The sequence below is a fragment of the Lithobates pipiens genome, unplaced genomic scaffold (genome assembly GCF_037356315.1).
Source record: "Lithobates pipiens isolate NorthernLeopardFrog02 unplaced genomic scaffold, aLitPip1_a1.2 Scaffold_13, whole genome shotgun sequence".
In the NCBI taxonomy this organism is placed as follows: domain Eukaryota; kingdom Metazoa; phylum Chordata; class Amphibia; order Anura; family Ranidae; genus Lithobates; species Lithobates pipiens.
Genome location: NW_027507718.1, coordinates 452,312,529 through 452,330,734, shown reverse-complemented (window position 1 = coordinate 452,330,734; position 18,206 = coordinate 452,312,529). Strand labels below are relative to the sequence as shown.

The 18,206-nt window shown below is 40.2% G+C and overlaps 1 protein-coding gene across 2 annotated transcripts in view; it reads right to left on the bottom strand.

The window, feature by feature from the left end:
• The window catches only part of RAB28 (RAB28, member RAS oncogene family), a 177,329-nt gene that overhangs the window by 17,140 nt on the left and 141,983 nt on the right, over positions 1-18,206 (bottom strand). For both annotated transcript variants that reach the window (XM_077477777.1, XM_077477776.1), the window contains exons 5-6: positions 4,017-4,120; positions 23-100 (exon numbers count right to left, since the gene is read on the bottom strand). In XM_077477777.1, coding sequence (XP_077333903.1) covers positions 23-100; positions 4,017-4,120 — 182 coding nt within the window. The remainder of the gene's footprint in view (positions 1-22; positions 101-4,016; positions 4,121-18,206) is intronic.

The following is an 18,206-nucleotide window of genomic DNA, read 5'->3' as shown; positions in this document are numbered from 1 at the left end:
TTTTCTTTTAATGTATCCTTACCTGGGATTGTTCAATCTCTGCCTTGTTTAATTTGATTCCAAGGATCTCTGCTGCGACTCTCTGAAAACACAGGAAAACCTACAAAGGAAAAAAATGAGAGTTTAAATGATTAAAAGCAGACATCCTCCAGTTACTTTCAAATAAATCAAGTCTTTCCTGAATTGTAAACACTGACGATATGTAAACGTAGAATTTATACTCAACAGTCCTTAAAATAACTTTAGCTTTGAAATTGGTGTCTTTTTAATACAGAAAAGTGTTGTGTTTAGCCATTGAATTCCAATACATATACCAGATTTGTTTCATGGAACGTACATTTGTCTCTTTGTTTTACAGTGAATATGGCAAACCTCACTAACTTAAAACATTAGGTATTAAACAATGGAGAGTAATGAAGAGATCTGCATCCATGCACTAAGTACTACTAGAGACCTGGAAAAGCCTCATTTAAATACCGCAGACTTGCAACTAACATGTCATGCTGACCATATCACCTGTAGCACCTTCAAAAGTAACCAGCACGTAGGAATGCAAACACATGGCCTCTCAAACTTTTACTACGGATATTTGCAGTTAAGGAAGTTGGGCCCACTGAATAATATATACAGTATATATAGGACAACACTTAAGAGTTCTACTTCTCCATTTAACAATCCAATGTAACCCAGTAGAAGCATTGCTATGGATTGGGATGGTTGGGCACAACAAAAGTCTTATGCCACGTACACACGATCGGAATTCTGGCCAGAAAAAGACAGATGAGAGCTTTTCATCGGTAACTGTGACCGCGTGTGCTCCATCGGAATTTAGGTGTCCAAATTTCCGGCAGCCAAAAATTTATAGCATGTTCTCAATTTTCCCAAAGGAAAAACTTTCTATCGGAAATTCCGATCGTGTGTATGCAATTCCGACATGCCAAAAATCACGCATGCTCAGATTCAAGTACGAGACGGAAACTATTGGCTACTGGCTATTGAACTTCCTTTTTCTAGCACCTTCGTACGTGTTGTACGTCACCACATTCAAAACAATCGGAATTTGGTGTGACCGTGTGTAGGCAAGACAGCTTGAGTGGAATTCCATCGGAAAAACCACCAGAGCTTTTGCCGACGAGAAGTCCGCTCGTGTGTACGCAGCATTAGAGGCCTCTATATAGCATTTTAGTTACCTCTGTCGTAAATATTTTCTAAGTAACTGACCTTAGACCATAATCAGTTTAACCAAATGCACTTCTTAGCCATTTTGTCATCATCTTCCCTGTGCAATCAGTGTCCTGGTGAGAGGAGAGGCCATCTCTAGCTTCAGTTGCACAAGAATGAGATGAGGGTCCTGCCATAGTATTGCAGAATTATGCAGACATTCCAAAATGATAATCACAGACCTGACCAAAACCAACTTTCCAACTGGACATTTGACCATGTTCTAAATAGCATTTATTTATTCACTAAAGAGAAGAGTGAAAATTTTGATTTTCTTTTCAGGTAATTGAAAAATTGAGATTTGCCAGCTTACATGAAAATTTGACAGCTATTCTGACACTTCCTACACCAGTTTCATCCCACAGGGATTGCAGGTAAAGAATTTAACCTGTCAGCATTTCATGAGACTACTGAGATAGAACATCATCCTGTAAGAATACATATTGCAATGTGGGCATCAAGCTCAGAAAATGCAAAGCTTGAGCTGGCCGTACTGTCGTTGGATCAAAATTCGATCGGTTCAGCAGAAACCGGCTATATTTCGATCAATCTATGGTAGTTTTTGTTCCATTTTGTTTTGTTTGTTTTTGTTTCATTAGAAATTGCTCTAATGATCAACTTCTCTCGAAATAGCTTGTTGGAAGTTTTTCCTTCAATCGGGGTATTAGAAAACGGAAAAGTAATGGCAAAAAAAGAGAGTAGTCCATCGAGTCTGTCGATAATTTTTTTTTTTGCTTTTCTTTTGTTTTTTTGTCTGGGTATAGTGTGTCCCAAGCACATTTAAAGCCCATTTACTGTTAACAATCTCACTACCACTGTTGGAAGTTTATTTCAAATACCCCCTCAGTAAAATAATACTTTCCAAGACTGGTTTTGAGTTTTCCTCCAGTTGATTTGAGGTCATGTCTCAGTGTTCTTGATTTTGGTTTCATATTGAAAAAACTTCCCTCCTGAACCCCAAATTACACCCTTGATGTATTTATAGGTTTCAATCATGTCTGCCCTTTCCTTTCTTTTCTCCAGACTGTACATATTAAGTTCCTGAAGTCGCTCTCAATAGGTTTTATCCCCCAAACTTTTCACCATTTGTGTTACCCGTCTCTGGACTCGTTTTATCTTTTCCATACTGTATCTTTGTGTAAGTGAGGTCTCCAAAACTGGACTGGACTAAAGATCTATATAAGGGATACAGGACTCTCGCTCCTCCTGCTGGTGATCCCTCTAGTAATGCATCCTAGAATTGCAAATTTTGCAAACATCTGAAATAAGTACCCCCAAATCTTTTTCTTCTGTATTGCTGGCTAACACAGTACCCCCAATATTGTACTCTCCCAGGGGATTCTTTTCCCTAGGTACATTATTTTACATTTTGAATCATTGAAGTATAGTTTCCGCTGCTTTGACCAATTTCCCAGCAATGCCAAATCATGTTCCATATTACAGACACCTCCAGGGATATCAACTCTATTACACACTTTTGTGTCATCACTAAAAAGATATACCTTCCCCAACAACACTTTAGGTATATCACTTACATATAGATTAAATAGAAAAGGACCCAGTACAGAGCCTTGTGGTACACCACTAGTGACTGTTCTCTGTTCTGTGTGAACCCCATTTACGACCACACTCTGGTATCTATCCTTTAGCCAACTGCATATCCACTGAACCACCCAAGGGATAAGTCCTAGCTTGTACTTCTGACAGTGAAGGAGTCAGTATACAGTGACATAGTGGGGAGTATTACTCCATCTGCCTCACTTGTGTAGATGGGTGAATATGTTCCATTTTTTTTTATAAGGCCACACTGGCTGATCAGAAAAAAAAAGCGGATAAATATTTGACCAGCCTTATTTACAAGAGTAGGGGTTTTAAACCAGTACATGTCAGGATCAGAATCAAAATATAAGAACACATCAACCGATATTGTAGTGGCTAAAGAGTAATAAAAATTAAGTCCACTTTACCAGGTTAGTAAGCCATTAAGTAAACAGAGTATTGCTAATAAAATCTGGTCAGCTATAAAATGATGGTTCTGTGTTGCTATGGTTCCAGTCATGTCACGAGAGATATAGGTACAATGCACAGCAGTGCTGACATCAGCAGAGCCTTCACCGAAAACTAGGACTCCAAAGACATCAGCACATACAATGGAGTGATGTTCTGGATCATCTAACATATCTACTTCCCGTGAGTCAGGGAGAGTCATCAGACATGCTTTATAAAGCTTATATAGTCAAATTTCTCCTGACCTAATAAAAATTACTCTACATCCATAATACCTTCCTTATTAAAGGACACCTAAATCTAGATTTTGGTTTGCTTTCATTTCAACCAGGTTTGATACCTTCTATATTCTATCCCAAAGCTTAGCCGAGCACTTCTTCAGTTGCCAACAAGCCTTAGCTCTTTGAGGCACCAGCAGTGAGTTGGAGTGCTCAGCTGAGATACCTCCTCAATTAGGTTCCACTTCAACTCTCAGAATGGCAAAGCCATACAGCTATAATATGCTGTATTGGAGCAGGCAGGTAACACAAATGTGAAAAACACTATGGGGTTGATTTACTAAAACTGGAAAGGGCAAAATCTGGCGCAGCTCTGTATAGAATCCAATCAGCTTCCAGTTTTGTCTCTCAAAGCTTAATTTAAGTTAGAAGCGGATTGGCTATCACACACAGCTGCACCAGATTTTGCACTCTCCAGTTTTAGTAAATCAACTGCCATGTTCGTTGCAGCAAACATTCACTCTTAACACAAAAAGCTAAATAAACAAATAACATAGTTTTACAACTTACAGAATCTCCAGTCTTTGCCGAGACAAAAAAGCTTCCGAGACCATTTTCTTGGCAAAACCTCTGGTGTTTATCTGCTTTTACCGTTCGCATGTGTTCCAAGTCAACTACAAAATAAATACTCAGAATAAACACATGAAAGTTCACACACACATAGTCTAGATACAGTATATACATAAATATAACGAAGATTTAGAGCAACAAATTTTGTCAATTCTAAGGCATTACGCTACATCTCAATACTTTGATGAGTAGCCAATGCAGGAAATTAACAAGCAGCCTGCACGGTATTTTACATTAACATTATTCTTTTCCTCCCTGGCTGTTCACCCACAGGTTTATACATCTGTAAGATACATCTGAGGCACAACTTCAGGGTCTTTGATCTCAAAATAGTAACAGAGTTAAACACGGATGTATAGTTGGATGAAAATAAATCTCTGTTCAAAATGTCATATACTTTTTTGCTTAGTTTTTAATATAATATTTAAAGTCATTTTATAATGCATTATGCTACTTACGAGTGCAACAGCAGGTTACCAGAGTGGTGCTGATACATTTTAGGGATGGGGCCCCATATGTCAGGACAGCTTTTTACATTTTTTTTTTAAAAGGGCTTAGTGGCCGGATGTCTCCCAGCCCACTTGCATATGATCAGTTGCTAAGTCCAACTTAACAATGTGTATGTACTGCCAGATCATTACAGTACTAAGGGCTAAGTGCCAAATATGTAAAGGCTTAAAGTAAACCTGTCACAAACCCAGGGAATTCAAAAAGAGCATATAAAAATGCTTAAGCAGAGGTCACCATCAGTGAAAATAGCAGATCAAATCAATCAATAGAGCCAGAGACCGGCAGCAAAACATATATTCAAATCTCAACTTTTACTGTAAAAACTGTTTCTGTGCCCATTTCCTCCCACCTTCAAAATGTACTGGTTCAAGAGCCTTTCCAAGTGCAAAGAGTTAGGCGCAACATTTCCAGCAAAAATTGCACATAACTTTAGCTGTCTACAGCTCTGTTTTTTTTATTTTTTTTTTACAGAAAGATATCCCTGCAAAAAAAATAAAAAAAGGGGGGGGGGGGGATTTGATACACTGCACTAGAATATAAAAAAAAATGTTTATATATAATTTTATATTTTATATACACACATACACAGAAACACAGTATCTTACAAACGTGAGTACACCCCTCACATTTTTGTAAAAAAAGGATTATATCTTTTCATGCGACAACAATGAAGAAATCACACTTTGCTACAATGTAAAGTAGCTTGTATAACAGTGTAAATTTTCTGTCCCCTCAAAATAGCTCAACACAGCCATTAATGTCTAAACTGTTGGGAACAAAAGCGAGTACACCCCTAACTGAAAATGTCCAAATTGGGCCCAAAGTGTCAATGTTTTGTGTGGCCATTATTTTCCAGCACTGCCTTAACCCTCTTGAGTATGGAGTTTGTTAATGTAAGTTTACAGTACATCCAGAAAGTATTCACAGCACTTAACTTTTTCCATATGTTGTTATGTTACAGCCTTATCCCAAAATGTTTTCAATTCATTATTTTCCTCAAAATTCTACAAACAATGCCCCATAATGACAACGTGAAAGAAATCTGAAATCTGGGAGGGAGTGAGTAGAGGACGGGGCAGCCAAGCCGGACGGGCTGTGTGTGTTCATGGACGCACATAGCTTGATGTGGAAGCACGCCTGTATGTGTGCCCCCATAGCAAGTGGGGTCTCTCTGTGCAGTACCATTGCACAGAGCAGGTAAGTATAAACTTTATTTTAGAAAAAAACAATTGAGCCTTTAGTATCACTTTACCTATATATTAATCCAGGAATCTGACAGAAATGCCTGGATAACAACAAAGAATGAACAAAAATAAAAAAAATTTTGGCTGATAAAACAGTTTGCATATACCTATTTTAGCTTACATCTTGGCTGGTTGCCTAGGTATTATTTTTAAAATTCGAAATATTAATTTTACAATATTGAGGCTGGGTTTCACACTATTGCAAATTGGATGTGGGTTTTCACTACCTATAGCTGCCTAAATTTCAGTATAAAATATAATTATTTGATTCCCTGCAGATTTTGCAAGTTCGCCCACTTACAAAAAAATTAAGGGTCTATAATTTTTATTATAGGTGCATTTAAATTACAGGGACAGAATATCAACCAAATATCCAGAAAAAACACATCATACAAATGTTATAAATTGAGTTGCAGTTCAAGTATACACCATAGTTTGTAGGCATTGTAATTTTCACACAACCAATTAATATACACTTTACTTTGTCTTTACCAAAGACATGTAGCAGAATACATGTTTGCCTAAATTTATGAAGAAAATCTGCTTTTTTTCTTGTCATACTTCCCTGTAAAATCTTTTTCTTTGAGTACATCATGGGACACAGAGTTAGGCTAATATTCATTACCTGCTGGGTTATACTTAATCTCCAGGTGAATGGACACTGGTAAACCAAAAGGTCTTTAGACAGGAAGTGATCCCTTATATAACCCCTCCCATACAGTAAGTACTTCAGTTTTGTAGCAAGTACTGAATCCTCAAAAAGAGGGGAAGGACATTTGTGTCCCATGATGTACTCAAAGAAAATGATTTTACAGGCAAGTATGATGAAAAAAATCCTATTTTCTTTTTCATACATCATGGGACACAGAGTTAAGCCAATATTCATTACATTACCTGCTGGGATGTCCCAGAGCAAGAGCCTTGAGGGGAGGGAGACACCCTGCCAAACAATAGCCATCAGACCTTATACGGCAGCCTGCATTATACTGCGGCTGAAAGCCGAATCCTTGGCTGCTCGAACATCCACTTGATAAAAAATGTTGAACCTTTGCACTGAAGACCAGGTAGCAGCCTTACAAATCTGAGCCACAGATACCTGATGGCGAAAAGCCCAGGAGGTTCCTACAGCCCTGGTAGAATGAGCTCTCACCCTAAAGGGAGGAGGTTTACATTTCAGCCTGAATGACCAATTGACAGACCCAACTGGCAATGGAAGCTTTGGAAGGTGCCTGCCCCTTCTTGGGTCCTTTTGGTGAAACAAAAAAGGAGTCTGATCCTCGGATCTCCGCAGATCTAGGCAAATAAACCTTGACTGCGTGGACAACGTCCAAAGAATGCAGTCGTCTATCTTCTGCCGAACGAGGCTGAGAGAAAAGAGAAGGCAAAATAATGTCCTGATTTATGGTAACTGAAAGACCGACACCACATTTGGCAAAATGGATGGAACAGGTATGATTCCCTGCACGAAAGGACCACCAACTCCAACACCCTTCTAGCCGAGGTAATGGCCATCAGGAAGGCTAGCTTGCATGACAGCAAGTCTAATGGAATTTCCTTGATAGGCTCAAATGGTTGTTTCTGCAACACTGACAGCACCAAGTTCAAGGCCCAAGAACACATAGGTGACCTAATGGGGGAAGCAAGCGAGTTGCCCTCTGCATAAAGGTTCAGACCAGTGAATGGAGGTTAAAGGCCTTTGGAAGAATAATGATAGGGCAGAAACTTGACCTCTGATTGTACTCAAAGCCAAATTTTATTTCCACAGCTGACTGTAGAAAATATAGAATTCTCCCAATCACGTATTTCCGAGGATGCCATTTTTTGGCTTGATGCCCTTCTTCAGGGATTTTTTCATACAGAGCCAGGTGTCTATTAGAGAAGCATATATGTCATTAGATGAGCATTTGGTACAGACAGATGTATATATATATATATATATATATATATATATATATATATATATATATATATATATATATATATATATATATATATTCTCAGAAATAGACTAGAATAAAATTACATAAAAACACACAAAGTAGCGTAGGTCACACATGAGAATATCAGTAACCCACACATTGTGGAAACTTGGAAGGTCCCGTGTAACAATAAGATAAAAGGGTAGAAAAAACTGCAACTGTCAGTTTAGGCTTAAGCATGCCCGAGAAGATAAGAACATTGGATAATTCAGGGCTTGTCCTCTCCTGTTCCAAGCCAACAAGATGTCTTGTTGTAGAGGCCTGGAATGGAACTGGGCATAGGGCACCACCTCGAAGGAGGATACCATCACCAAAACTCAAACAGACCCGAATGGAGGGTTGTCTGGTGTCCCTTAGCTGGCGCACCTGATCCTTCAGAGCACAGATGCTTGCGGGTGGCCAGAATACTCTTGCTTTGGCCGTATCTAGGATCAGACCTAAATACTTTGAGTTGGTCTCAAGGTTTACTTTTCAGTATTTATGATCCAGCTTAAGTTTTCCAAATACCGCACTGTGCATGTTATACTCTGTTCTAAAGCCTGTAGTGAGTAATCTCTGAGCAGGAGATCATCCAGATACCCGAGCACCAAGATCCCTTGGGCCCTTAAAAGACCCAGTACTGGTGCTAGGACCTTTGCGAACACCCGGGGAACTGTAGCAAGCCCAAAGGGTAGAGCCACTAACTGAAAATGACGTTCCTCTAATGCAAATCGCAGGAACCTCTGATGCGGTTGAAAGATAGGTATGTGTAAATACATATCGATGGAGGCTAGAAAGTCTCCCAGATAGCTGCCAGTATATTCTTAAACAGTGATAGACAAGGAGAGACGTGCCTCTCGGTATAGATTTAAAACAAGTTTAGTGAGTACAAAAGTAGGCAACTCACATTTTGGAAGTGCAAAATAGGCATGTAGTATACCCCAAACACACAGGTAGAGGGAAGTCATCAGTGACGGTCTAATTCTAGATGGGAAAGCTCTGTGTATGCTTGTTTGCTGCTCTCTAGTTCACCGCTAATGTACGAGCCGGCCGTGGTGGGAAAGAGCTCAAAACGACACTTGAAACACAGATGGAGCAGAGGCGAGGATGGATGATGTCACTGGCAAGCAACACATTTCCTGAGCATGCGCACTGTGGGCGACACGGCAGCCGTGCTCCTTCTTCAAGCTGGCTGGTGGGACTGCATAGAGTTGCCTTATAAAGTATACAGAGGGTAGGGGTCGGAGCAGATATTCACTAATGGCACAGGGCAGTATTTAATAGAAAATAAATAACATGATAGAACAACATAGAAATGTATAACCATTAAAAAACTGTTTTTACCACATGATAGGCAGGCAGTTTTGCTGGAGCTGCTCGGTATTAAGAAGTTATTTAAAAGCAAGTGTGTGCAGCAATACAATAATATTTTGTAATATGCTATATATAATAAGTTGTGAAAAGTTATTATGCGTTATAAACGTATAATTAATATGTTGATGGTAGAGGACTGGTCATTAAAAATAATAATAATAAAATAATAAATACAAAATAGGGCATGATTATACATAAGTAATAATATATTGAAGATTTAAAACACTAACAAATATTAGGGTCACAAATTAAAAGATCCATTAGAAAATGGATCAATTTGTAAAATTGTATTAAAATATTAGTTAAAAAAATAAATAAAAAAATGTATTAATTGATGGTAAAAAATCATGAAATTATTAGAATTCATAGGGTAACTTAAAGCGGGAGTCCGCCGGGACTCCGCGTTTTTTTTTTTTTTAAAAGCCAGCAGCTACAAATACTGCAGCTGCTGACTTCTAAAATAGTGACACTTACCTGTCCAGCGCGCCCGCGATGTCGGCACCCGAAGCTGATCTCTAGATCGTCTGTCGGGTGCTGCCGCCGCCATCTTGGGTATGGGAATCAGGAAATGGAGCCTTTCGGCTTCATTTCCCGGTTCCCTACTGCGCATGCGCGAATCGCGCTGCGCAATAAGGACGGTCCCCGCTGCCTCTGGGATCTGTGTGTTTCCCAGCAGGCAGCGGGGCACTTGCGGAAAGGGGCGGGCACTTGCGGAAAGGGGCGTAATCTATGCCCCTTTCCGCAGAGAGCTATCCTGGAAGTGGGTGCAGAATACCTGTACTGTACAGGTATCTGCACCCCCCTCCCCCCTGAAAGGTGCCAATTGTGGCGCCGGAGGGGGGGAGGGTTCCGATGAGCGGAGGTCCACTTTAGGGTGGACCTCCGCTTTAAAACGATACCCGCAACCACACACTCTCAAACACGGGCACGCGCTCACGCCATAGCTCAAATGTGAATGATCATAAAAGTCCAACCTATGTGTGTGATTATATTTCATTATTACATTGTATATATCTGTATGTTTAGGTGCTTATCTAATAGTTTTTTGAAACTATTGATGCTCCCTGCAGAGACCACCACCTGTAGAAGGGAATTCCACATCCTTGCCGCTCTTACAGTAAAGAACTCTCTATGTAGTTTAAGGTTAAACCTCTTATCTTCTAATTTTAATAAGTGGCCACGTGTCTTGTTAAACTCCCTTCTGCGAAAAAGCTTTATCCCTATTGTGGGGTCACCAGTATGGTATTTGTATATTGAAATCATATCCCCTCTCAAGCTTCTCTTCTCCAGAGAGAATAAGTTTAGTGCTTGCAACCTTTCCTCAGCTAATATCCTCCAGACCCTTTATTAGCTTTCTTGCCCTTCTTTGTACTCGCTCCATTTCCAGTATATCCTTCCTGAGGACTGGTGCCCAGAACTGGACAGCATACTCTAGGTGCAGCCAGACCAGAGTCTTGTAGAGCAGGAGAATCATCATTTTATTATGTTTGATTTGTTAGCAGCAGTTTGGCATTGCATGCCATTTCTGAGTCTATTATCTACTAGGACCCCCGGGTCCTTTTCCATCCTAGATTCCCCCAGAGGTTCTCCTCCCAGTGTATGGATTGCATTCATATTTTTGCTACGCAAATTAATTCTTTTTACATTTTTCTACATTAAACCTCATTTGCCATGTAGTTGCCCACCCCATTAATTTGTTCAGATCTTTTTGCAAGAGAAGTTATAGGATTGGTCCCAGCACAGAACCCTGGGGCACCCCACTACCCACTCCTGACCATTCCGAGTTCTCTCCATTTATCACCACCCTCTGAACCTGCCCTTGTAGCCAGTTTTCATTCCATGTACTCACCCTATGGTCCATGCCAATAGACCTTATTTTGTACAGTAAAACGTTTAAGGGAACAGTGTCAAATGCTTTTGCAAAATCCAGATACACCACATCTACGGGCCTTCCTTTATCTAGATGGCAACTCCCCTCCTCATAGAAGGTTAATAGATTGGTTTGGCAAGAATGATTCTTCATTAATCCACGCTGATTACTGCTAATTCTACCATTCTCATTACTAAAATCTTGTATATAGTCCCTTATCATCCCCTCCAAGAGCTTGCATACTATTGATGTTAGGCTAACTAGTCTAATTCCCAGGGATGTATTTTGGGCCCTTTTTAAATATTGGTGCTACATTTCTCCAATCAGCTGGTACTATTCCAGTCAGGAGACTGTCAGTAAAAATTAGGAACCATGGTCTGGCAACTACTTGAATGAGTTCCCCAAGTACCCTCAGATGCAAGCCATCTGGTCCCAGTGATTTACATTTCTTGTTGCATTCTTTAAAAGTTTGAATACCAATGATGATCTCTTAACCTTGTATTTTTTGAAGGCCTTCTTCCTTTGCTTTTACATGCATTTTTACATTGGAGTTAAGCCATCCAGGACTTTTGTTCGCTCTTTTAAACGTATTACCCAATGGGATGCATTGGCAAATGCCCTTATTTAATATGCTCTTAAAGCAAACCCATCTCTCCTCCTCGTTCTTTGTTCCTAAGATTTTATCCCAATTCATGCCTTCTAGCAAGGTTCGTAGTTTAGGGAAGTTGGTTCATTTGACGTATTCTAGGGAAGTGATGGCAGACCTTGGCACTCCAGATGTTTTGGAACTACATTTCCCATGATGCTCCACTACACTGGACATGGGCAATGTCGTTTCAAAACATCTGGGGTGCCGAGGTTCGCCATCACTGGTCTACGTAAACAACGTCCCCCTTCTTCTGTCCCCTTCCTACCTCCTCCCTCCACCCTGCCCCCCTTTTAATGATTGGCTCATCATGTAGACCTACCTCAGTCACCACCGGTGAAGAAAATTCATTAGTCTAATTTTATAATAATTAACGTTTGAGCTATGGTACGAGCATGTGCCGGTGTTTGAGATTGTGTGGATGCGGGCACCCTATGAATTCTATGATGAATTTTATGATTTTTTTTATCAATTAATGCTTTAATTAATTTCGAAAAAAATTTAATAAAAGTTTACAAATCCATTTTCTAATGGATCTTTATTTTGTGACCCTAATACTCAATTAGTGTTTTAAACTTTCCATATATTATTACTTATGTATAATCACCCCCTATTTTGTTTTTTTTATTTTTTAATGACCAGTCCTCTACCACCAACGTATCAATTATAAGTTTAAAACAGAGAACTTTTCACAACTTATTATATATAGCACAACCCCCAATATTACAAATTATTATTGTATTGCTGCACACGCTTGCTTTTAAATAACATTGATTTTTCTTAATACCGAGCAGCTCCAGCAAAACTGCCTGCCTATCGTGGTAAAAACTGTTTTTTAATGCTCATAAATTCCTATGTTGTTCTATCATGTTATTTATTTTCTATTAAATACTGTCCATTGTTATGTATACGATTTAAAGACATTTGAGCGCCCACCCTGTGGATTGGACAGTCACTGATGAACCCCCCCCTCCCTGTGTGTTTGGGATATACTACATGCCTATTTTGCACTTCCAAAATGTGAGTTGACTACTTTTGTACTCATTAAACTTGTTGTCCATTGCAGTTTACTAGAACATGGTTTCTCTTTTCCTATGATGGCTGCCCTACTGATGACTATTTTCCATTATATGTGGACTAATAATTATCTCTCAATACATTTAATATATTTGCATTCCTGTTCCCTCTGACATATATGCCCTATAATGTGTGGTAACATTGTGTTCAGTTCTTTGCGCCTGTACTTGTCCAAATTCTTAAACTTTCTGATAAAAGTGGTCTCCGTGGTGGATTTGCCACAAAATCACCTTTATCAGGGGTGGTTGTCCCCGCCGCTTAGAGGAGCTGTCGTAGCGGCAGAGCCAATCGGGTCCTCTCCCCTTTGAGACATGGAGCCAAGTGAGGGAAAGATGGCCCCCACTCAGCTTCATAACATTGGGTGATGGAAGCGACGTCAAACGTCACTTCCAGCCAATGGTCTTAAAGGGGAATATTTTTTATTTTTTTTAAAAAGACTATTTTTTTTTTATTGCATTTAAGTGTAAATGCGAGATCTGAGGTCTTTTTTGACCCTAGATCTCACATTTAAGAGGTCCTGTCATGATTTTTTTTTCTATTACAAGGAATGTTTACATTTCTTGCAACAGGAATAAAAGTGACCCCAATTATTTTTTTTTGACAGTGTAAATAAAACCGTAAAATAAATAAGAAAAAAAAAAAGTAAAGCATCCCATCCCACCAAGCTCGCGCACAGCAAGTCACGCAGACATATGAAAATGATATTTAAACCACATGTGAGGTATCGCCCAGATCGTTAGAGCGAGAGCAATACGTCTAGCAAAAGACCCACTCTGTAATTCAAAACTCTAAAGAGTGTTTAAACTTCGCCTATGGTGATTTTTAAGGGTCAAAATTTGTCACCATTCCACAAGCGGGTGCAATTTTTTTTTTTAATCATTAGATTTTTATTGAAAAAGGTTTCATTACAAACATCATATGGTTCATACATTGAGTTTATACAGAAGTAGTATGTTGACTCTAATACTGTAGTCTTATACATATGAGTTACAGGTCATATTTCTCAGCACTGAATGGTCAGGTTTGAGGTTCGTTCCCTCTTCAGGTGCCCCAAAGGGATCATGCTGTACCTCAAAGAGTGGAACGCCCTCTATTCGTGCCTTTATTGCATCATTGGATAGAAGAGAGTTCAACCTTAGGAAGCTACTTGGTCATTGTAAATATCATGAACATAGTGTATGAACCCATAAACAAGAAATAAAAATACATAAAGCACTTATGTTCGTTCCAAAATTTGAGTAGTACAGTTGAGACAATCATACAAGGTGTATGTGTGGGCTTATATCCTTTTGTGCGTTGCTGTCCATATATTCCATTGTTTGTCGAATTCAGCGCATTTCAGTGCGCTAATTGCTAGTGATCTTTCTAAATGAAAGTGTTGTTGAACTAGTCTTGTCAATTCTGTGATGTTGAGGTGTGAGGTGTCTTTTCATGCTCGTAACACTAGGGATCTGACTATTAGCAATATGTGGGATATTATCTGCTGCATGTTGCGTGGGAACATCTCTATACCAATGTGTAGTAGTACTAGTTCAGGTTTTGCAGGTGTAATTATGCCAGTGATTGAGGATATTAGTTGGAAAACCTGGTTCCAGAAACAAGTTACGGATGGGCATTCCCAGAACATATGTAGGAGGTGGTCCTGGTGGCCACAGTTCCGCCAACATAATGGTGATGCTTGTGTAAAGAGATTTGAGTAGGGGTGTATTGCCATCATTTCCCAGTGGGCTACACAGTGCGATGCTGATTGGCATTCCTGGAGTGCTTTTTGGCATTGATTATTTGTGAAGGTTGTCCTTTGCTCTGCTCTTCCGAAAGGTGGTTATATCCTGTAGGTAGTTATAGAATAGTGATATGTCTTTTCTTTTAGTATTGCCAAGCCGTGGCCGGTATGTCTAACTCTGGGAGAGGGTTTGTTCATAGAAAGTGTGTAATCCTAAGGCATGTGAATTGCATATGTTGTGGGAGTTCATATGTGGCGATTAGGTCGCTCGTTAGTAGTGTGTTATCTAGGTATAAGTCCTGTATTGTTTTAATTCTGTACTGCGGGAATTTCTTTCATAGATACCAAAATATCCAATGATAGGTGACAGTCTAATCTAGTATTGTCTGTATGTTGCTGTTTAAAGGAGAAAAGTGGTGGGTCGAGGTCTATGAACCCTTGCCTTATTTGGTCGAGTCTAGTTTCCCCACATGTAATCGTAGATATCTGAGCCCTACTCCTCCTGCATTCCTGTGTGGTATTAAGTTTTTAGGTGAGCATCTAGCTTTCCATAGGTATTTCCACATAGACGAGGAGATGTGCTTAAGATAGTGAAATGGGATATGGATGGGGAGCGTCCTGAACATGTACAGAATTTGCGGTAAGATGGTCATTTTGTATGCTGCAAGCCTTCCCATCCATGATAGTTCCTTTGTAGCTAGGTCCCTCATCTGAGCTTCCAGCTTGGTCATGAGGGGTTTGAAATTAGTGTCTGCTAAGTTTCTTATGGAAGCTGCGAGGGTGATACCCAAGTACGGTACACCTTTGTCGCTCCAGGTGTAGAGGAGTTTTGCAGTTTGTTCCTGTCTTTCTGGGGCATTCTTAGATTTAATATCAGGGACTTGGCGAAGTTCACCTTATAGTATGATACGTCACCAAATCTCTGTAGTGTGGTGTGCACTAATGGCAGTGATCTGAGTGGGTTGGATAACATCCATATGACGTCATCTGTGAATAGGTTAATTACATGTTTTTTGGATTCAAACTGGAAGCCACAGATGTCAGGATGATTCCTTATGGATTCCGCCAGGGGCTCTATCATAAAGTTGAAGATGGTCTGGCATAGTGGGCACCCTTGGTGGGTGTCATTGGAGATATTAAACGGGGAAGACAGCATACCTGTTGTGTACACCTGTGCAGATGGGTGAGAGTACAGTGCCATTACATTAATCTAGTCAGTACTTCCGACATGTATCCCCAGTGTATTCTATTGAACGCCTTCTCTACGTCTATTGAGAGAAGCAGAGAAGGCGCTCAGTTTTGGCATGGTGAATTACATTTATAATATGCCTGGTGGCGGCTGAGGTTTGTCTCCTCCTCACAAAGCCCATCTGGTCGCGCTGAATTAAGGTTGGGACGAATTCTGCTAATCTGTTAGCTATGAGTTTAGCATACACCTTTATATCTGAATTCAATAAAGATATGGGCCTGAAGCTGCTTGGTGTTGTTGGGTCTTTACCAGGTTTTGTTATGGCGACAATGTATGCTTGTAGCATCTCTTGGGGAAAATACGCTTCTTTGACTGCTTTGTGGAATGTCTTTTGCATATGTGGGGCTAGGATATATTTGTTAGAGTTTGAGGTATTCATTGGCGAACCCATCTGGGCCTGGTGACTTGCCATTAGGTAGGGTGGCTGTTTTTTAAATTTCAGGTATAGTGAAGGGTGTATTTAGGGTGTTCAGTTGCTTTTCTGAAAGAGAAGGCAATTGTATGTCTTGTAAGTATTTCTGTATGTTTGGAATAGTAGGTTGGGTGACTGTTGTGTCCTTTTGTATGTTGTATAGGTCACTGTAGTATGTAGCAAATTGTTCCGCAATTTCTTGCGGGTGTATGACCTTGTGTTTGTGAATGAGGTGTATGAGGTGTGGTATTCTCTTTTTAATTCTGGATGCTTTAATTCTATTGGCCAGGTATTTCCCCACTTTATTATCACTGGCGTATGAGGTTAGTTGTAGGTGTCTGATGTATGCATCGTATTGGTTCAATAAGAGTTCACTTAATCTTTCCCATAGATGTGTGAGTTTGTGAGTAAGTTGGTGGTTTGGTGCTGTTTTGTTCTGTGCTTCTAAAGTACGGATATTGGCGAGGGTAGTGTCTAGTTCTAATGTGTGGTGTTTTTTTTCCCTAGCTCCAATTTTTATCAGTATGCCTCTCATATATGCTTTGTGGGCATTTCAGGTTATGAACGGTTTGGTTACCGAATGCTCATTATTTTGGAAAAACTCTTTTAAGGATTGGGAAATTTTGGGGTCTTGTAGTATCCTAACATTACTGCGCCAGATAGGTGAGGAGGGGGGAGACACCCTTTTCAGCTATTGTCATAGATACCGCTGCGTGGTCTGACCATGTAATATTGTGGATTTGCGTGGAATCAACATTCTGCACGAACCATTTGTCTATTAAGAACATATCTATGTGAGAGTATGAGCAATGTCTATGCGAGAAAAGGGTGTAGTCCCTTTCATTCGCGTGCATGCATCTTCACATGTCGTACAAGTCCACCCTGTGGAGTAGGCTGTTTAGGTTCGAGGTGCTTGGGTTTTTGTGAGCTGTAGTGTCCATTTTTGGGTCCGGGATCATGTGGAAGTCTTCGCATATGATGACCTTACCATATTTTCTTAAATGGTCGGGTCAGGAATCTTATTTGGCGTGAGTTCAGTGCATACACTGAGGCTATGGTATAGGGAGTCAAGTTGATGTCACTTTTAACTATGATGTATTTTAACTATGATGCATCTTCCGTTGTCTGCTTGGATGGTTTCTTTGTGTTGAAAGGATAAGGATTTCCGCATTACCAAAAGTACACCTCCTTTTTTGCATTCGGGAGTAGTGGCAAGATATATGTGAGGGTATTCCCTGTGGGTGCAGTTCAGGTGATTGTTCGTTTGGAAGTGGGTTTCCTGTACACACAGTATATTGGATTTATGCTTGAGTGCCTCACCCACATGGAAGGCTCTTGGCTGGATGGTTGAGACCTCTAGCATTAATCGATAGGGATTTTATAGTCATTGTTATAGTTCAGAGTGTATAGTATGGTGACGTACTCACTGCGACCAGGTTGTTGTCTATCGGTCGTTCTCCTCCAGGTGGATGTTGCTCTATGTCTGAAGATGTCGTTCAGGATGTACTTGTAGATTATCTTCTGTAGTTGTTGGTGAACACGGTGCTTAACAAATAGTAAGAAAACTAAAACGTTAAAGAAACAATAAGAAAAAACAGGGATCCTTGTGATCCATGTCCAGTCGTAGCTGCTACTAGTGTAGAGGCGAAAAACCAGGGAGTTGAGAGGTACCTACCGGGTCCAGAGAGAGTTGGTTGTTATGGTGTGTACTTATTACCGAGGGGTCCGTTGGCCTTTTTGTCAGATATTTTCCTGGAGACTACTTGCCAGTCATCATGAGTCGGACTGTGTGAGGGAGGTGTTGTCACCCGTGGGTCTTGGGGGGGGGGGGTATTATGTCCCACTGTCGCAGTACTGCAAGTCTCTCATCCAGGGTGGAGACCAGTTTTGTATCTCCGTTGTGTGTTATCAGGAGTTTTGCGGGGTATTTCCATCTATGAGGTATTTTATGATTTCTCAGCGCTTTGGTTATGGTGGCTAGGTTGGGGCATTGATGGAGAGTGTATTTGCACATGTCAGGTAGCAGAATTATGTCCGCAAATTGGGGTTGTTTATTTTCTTCCCTAC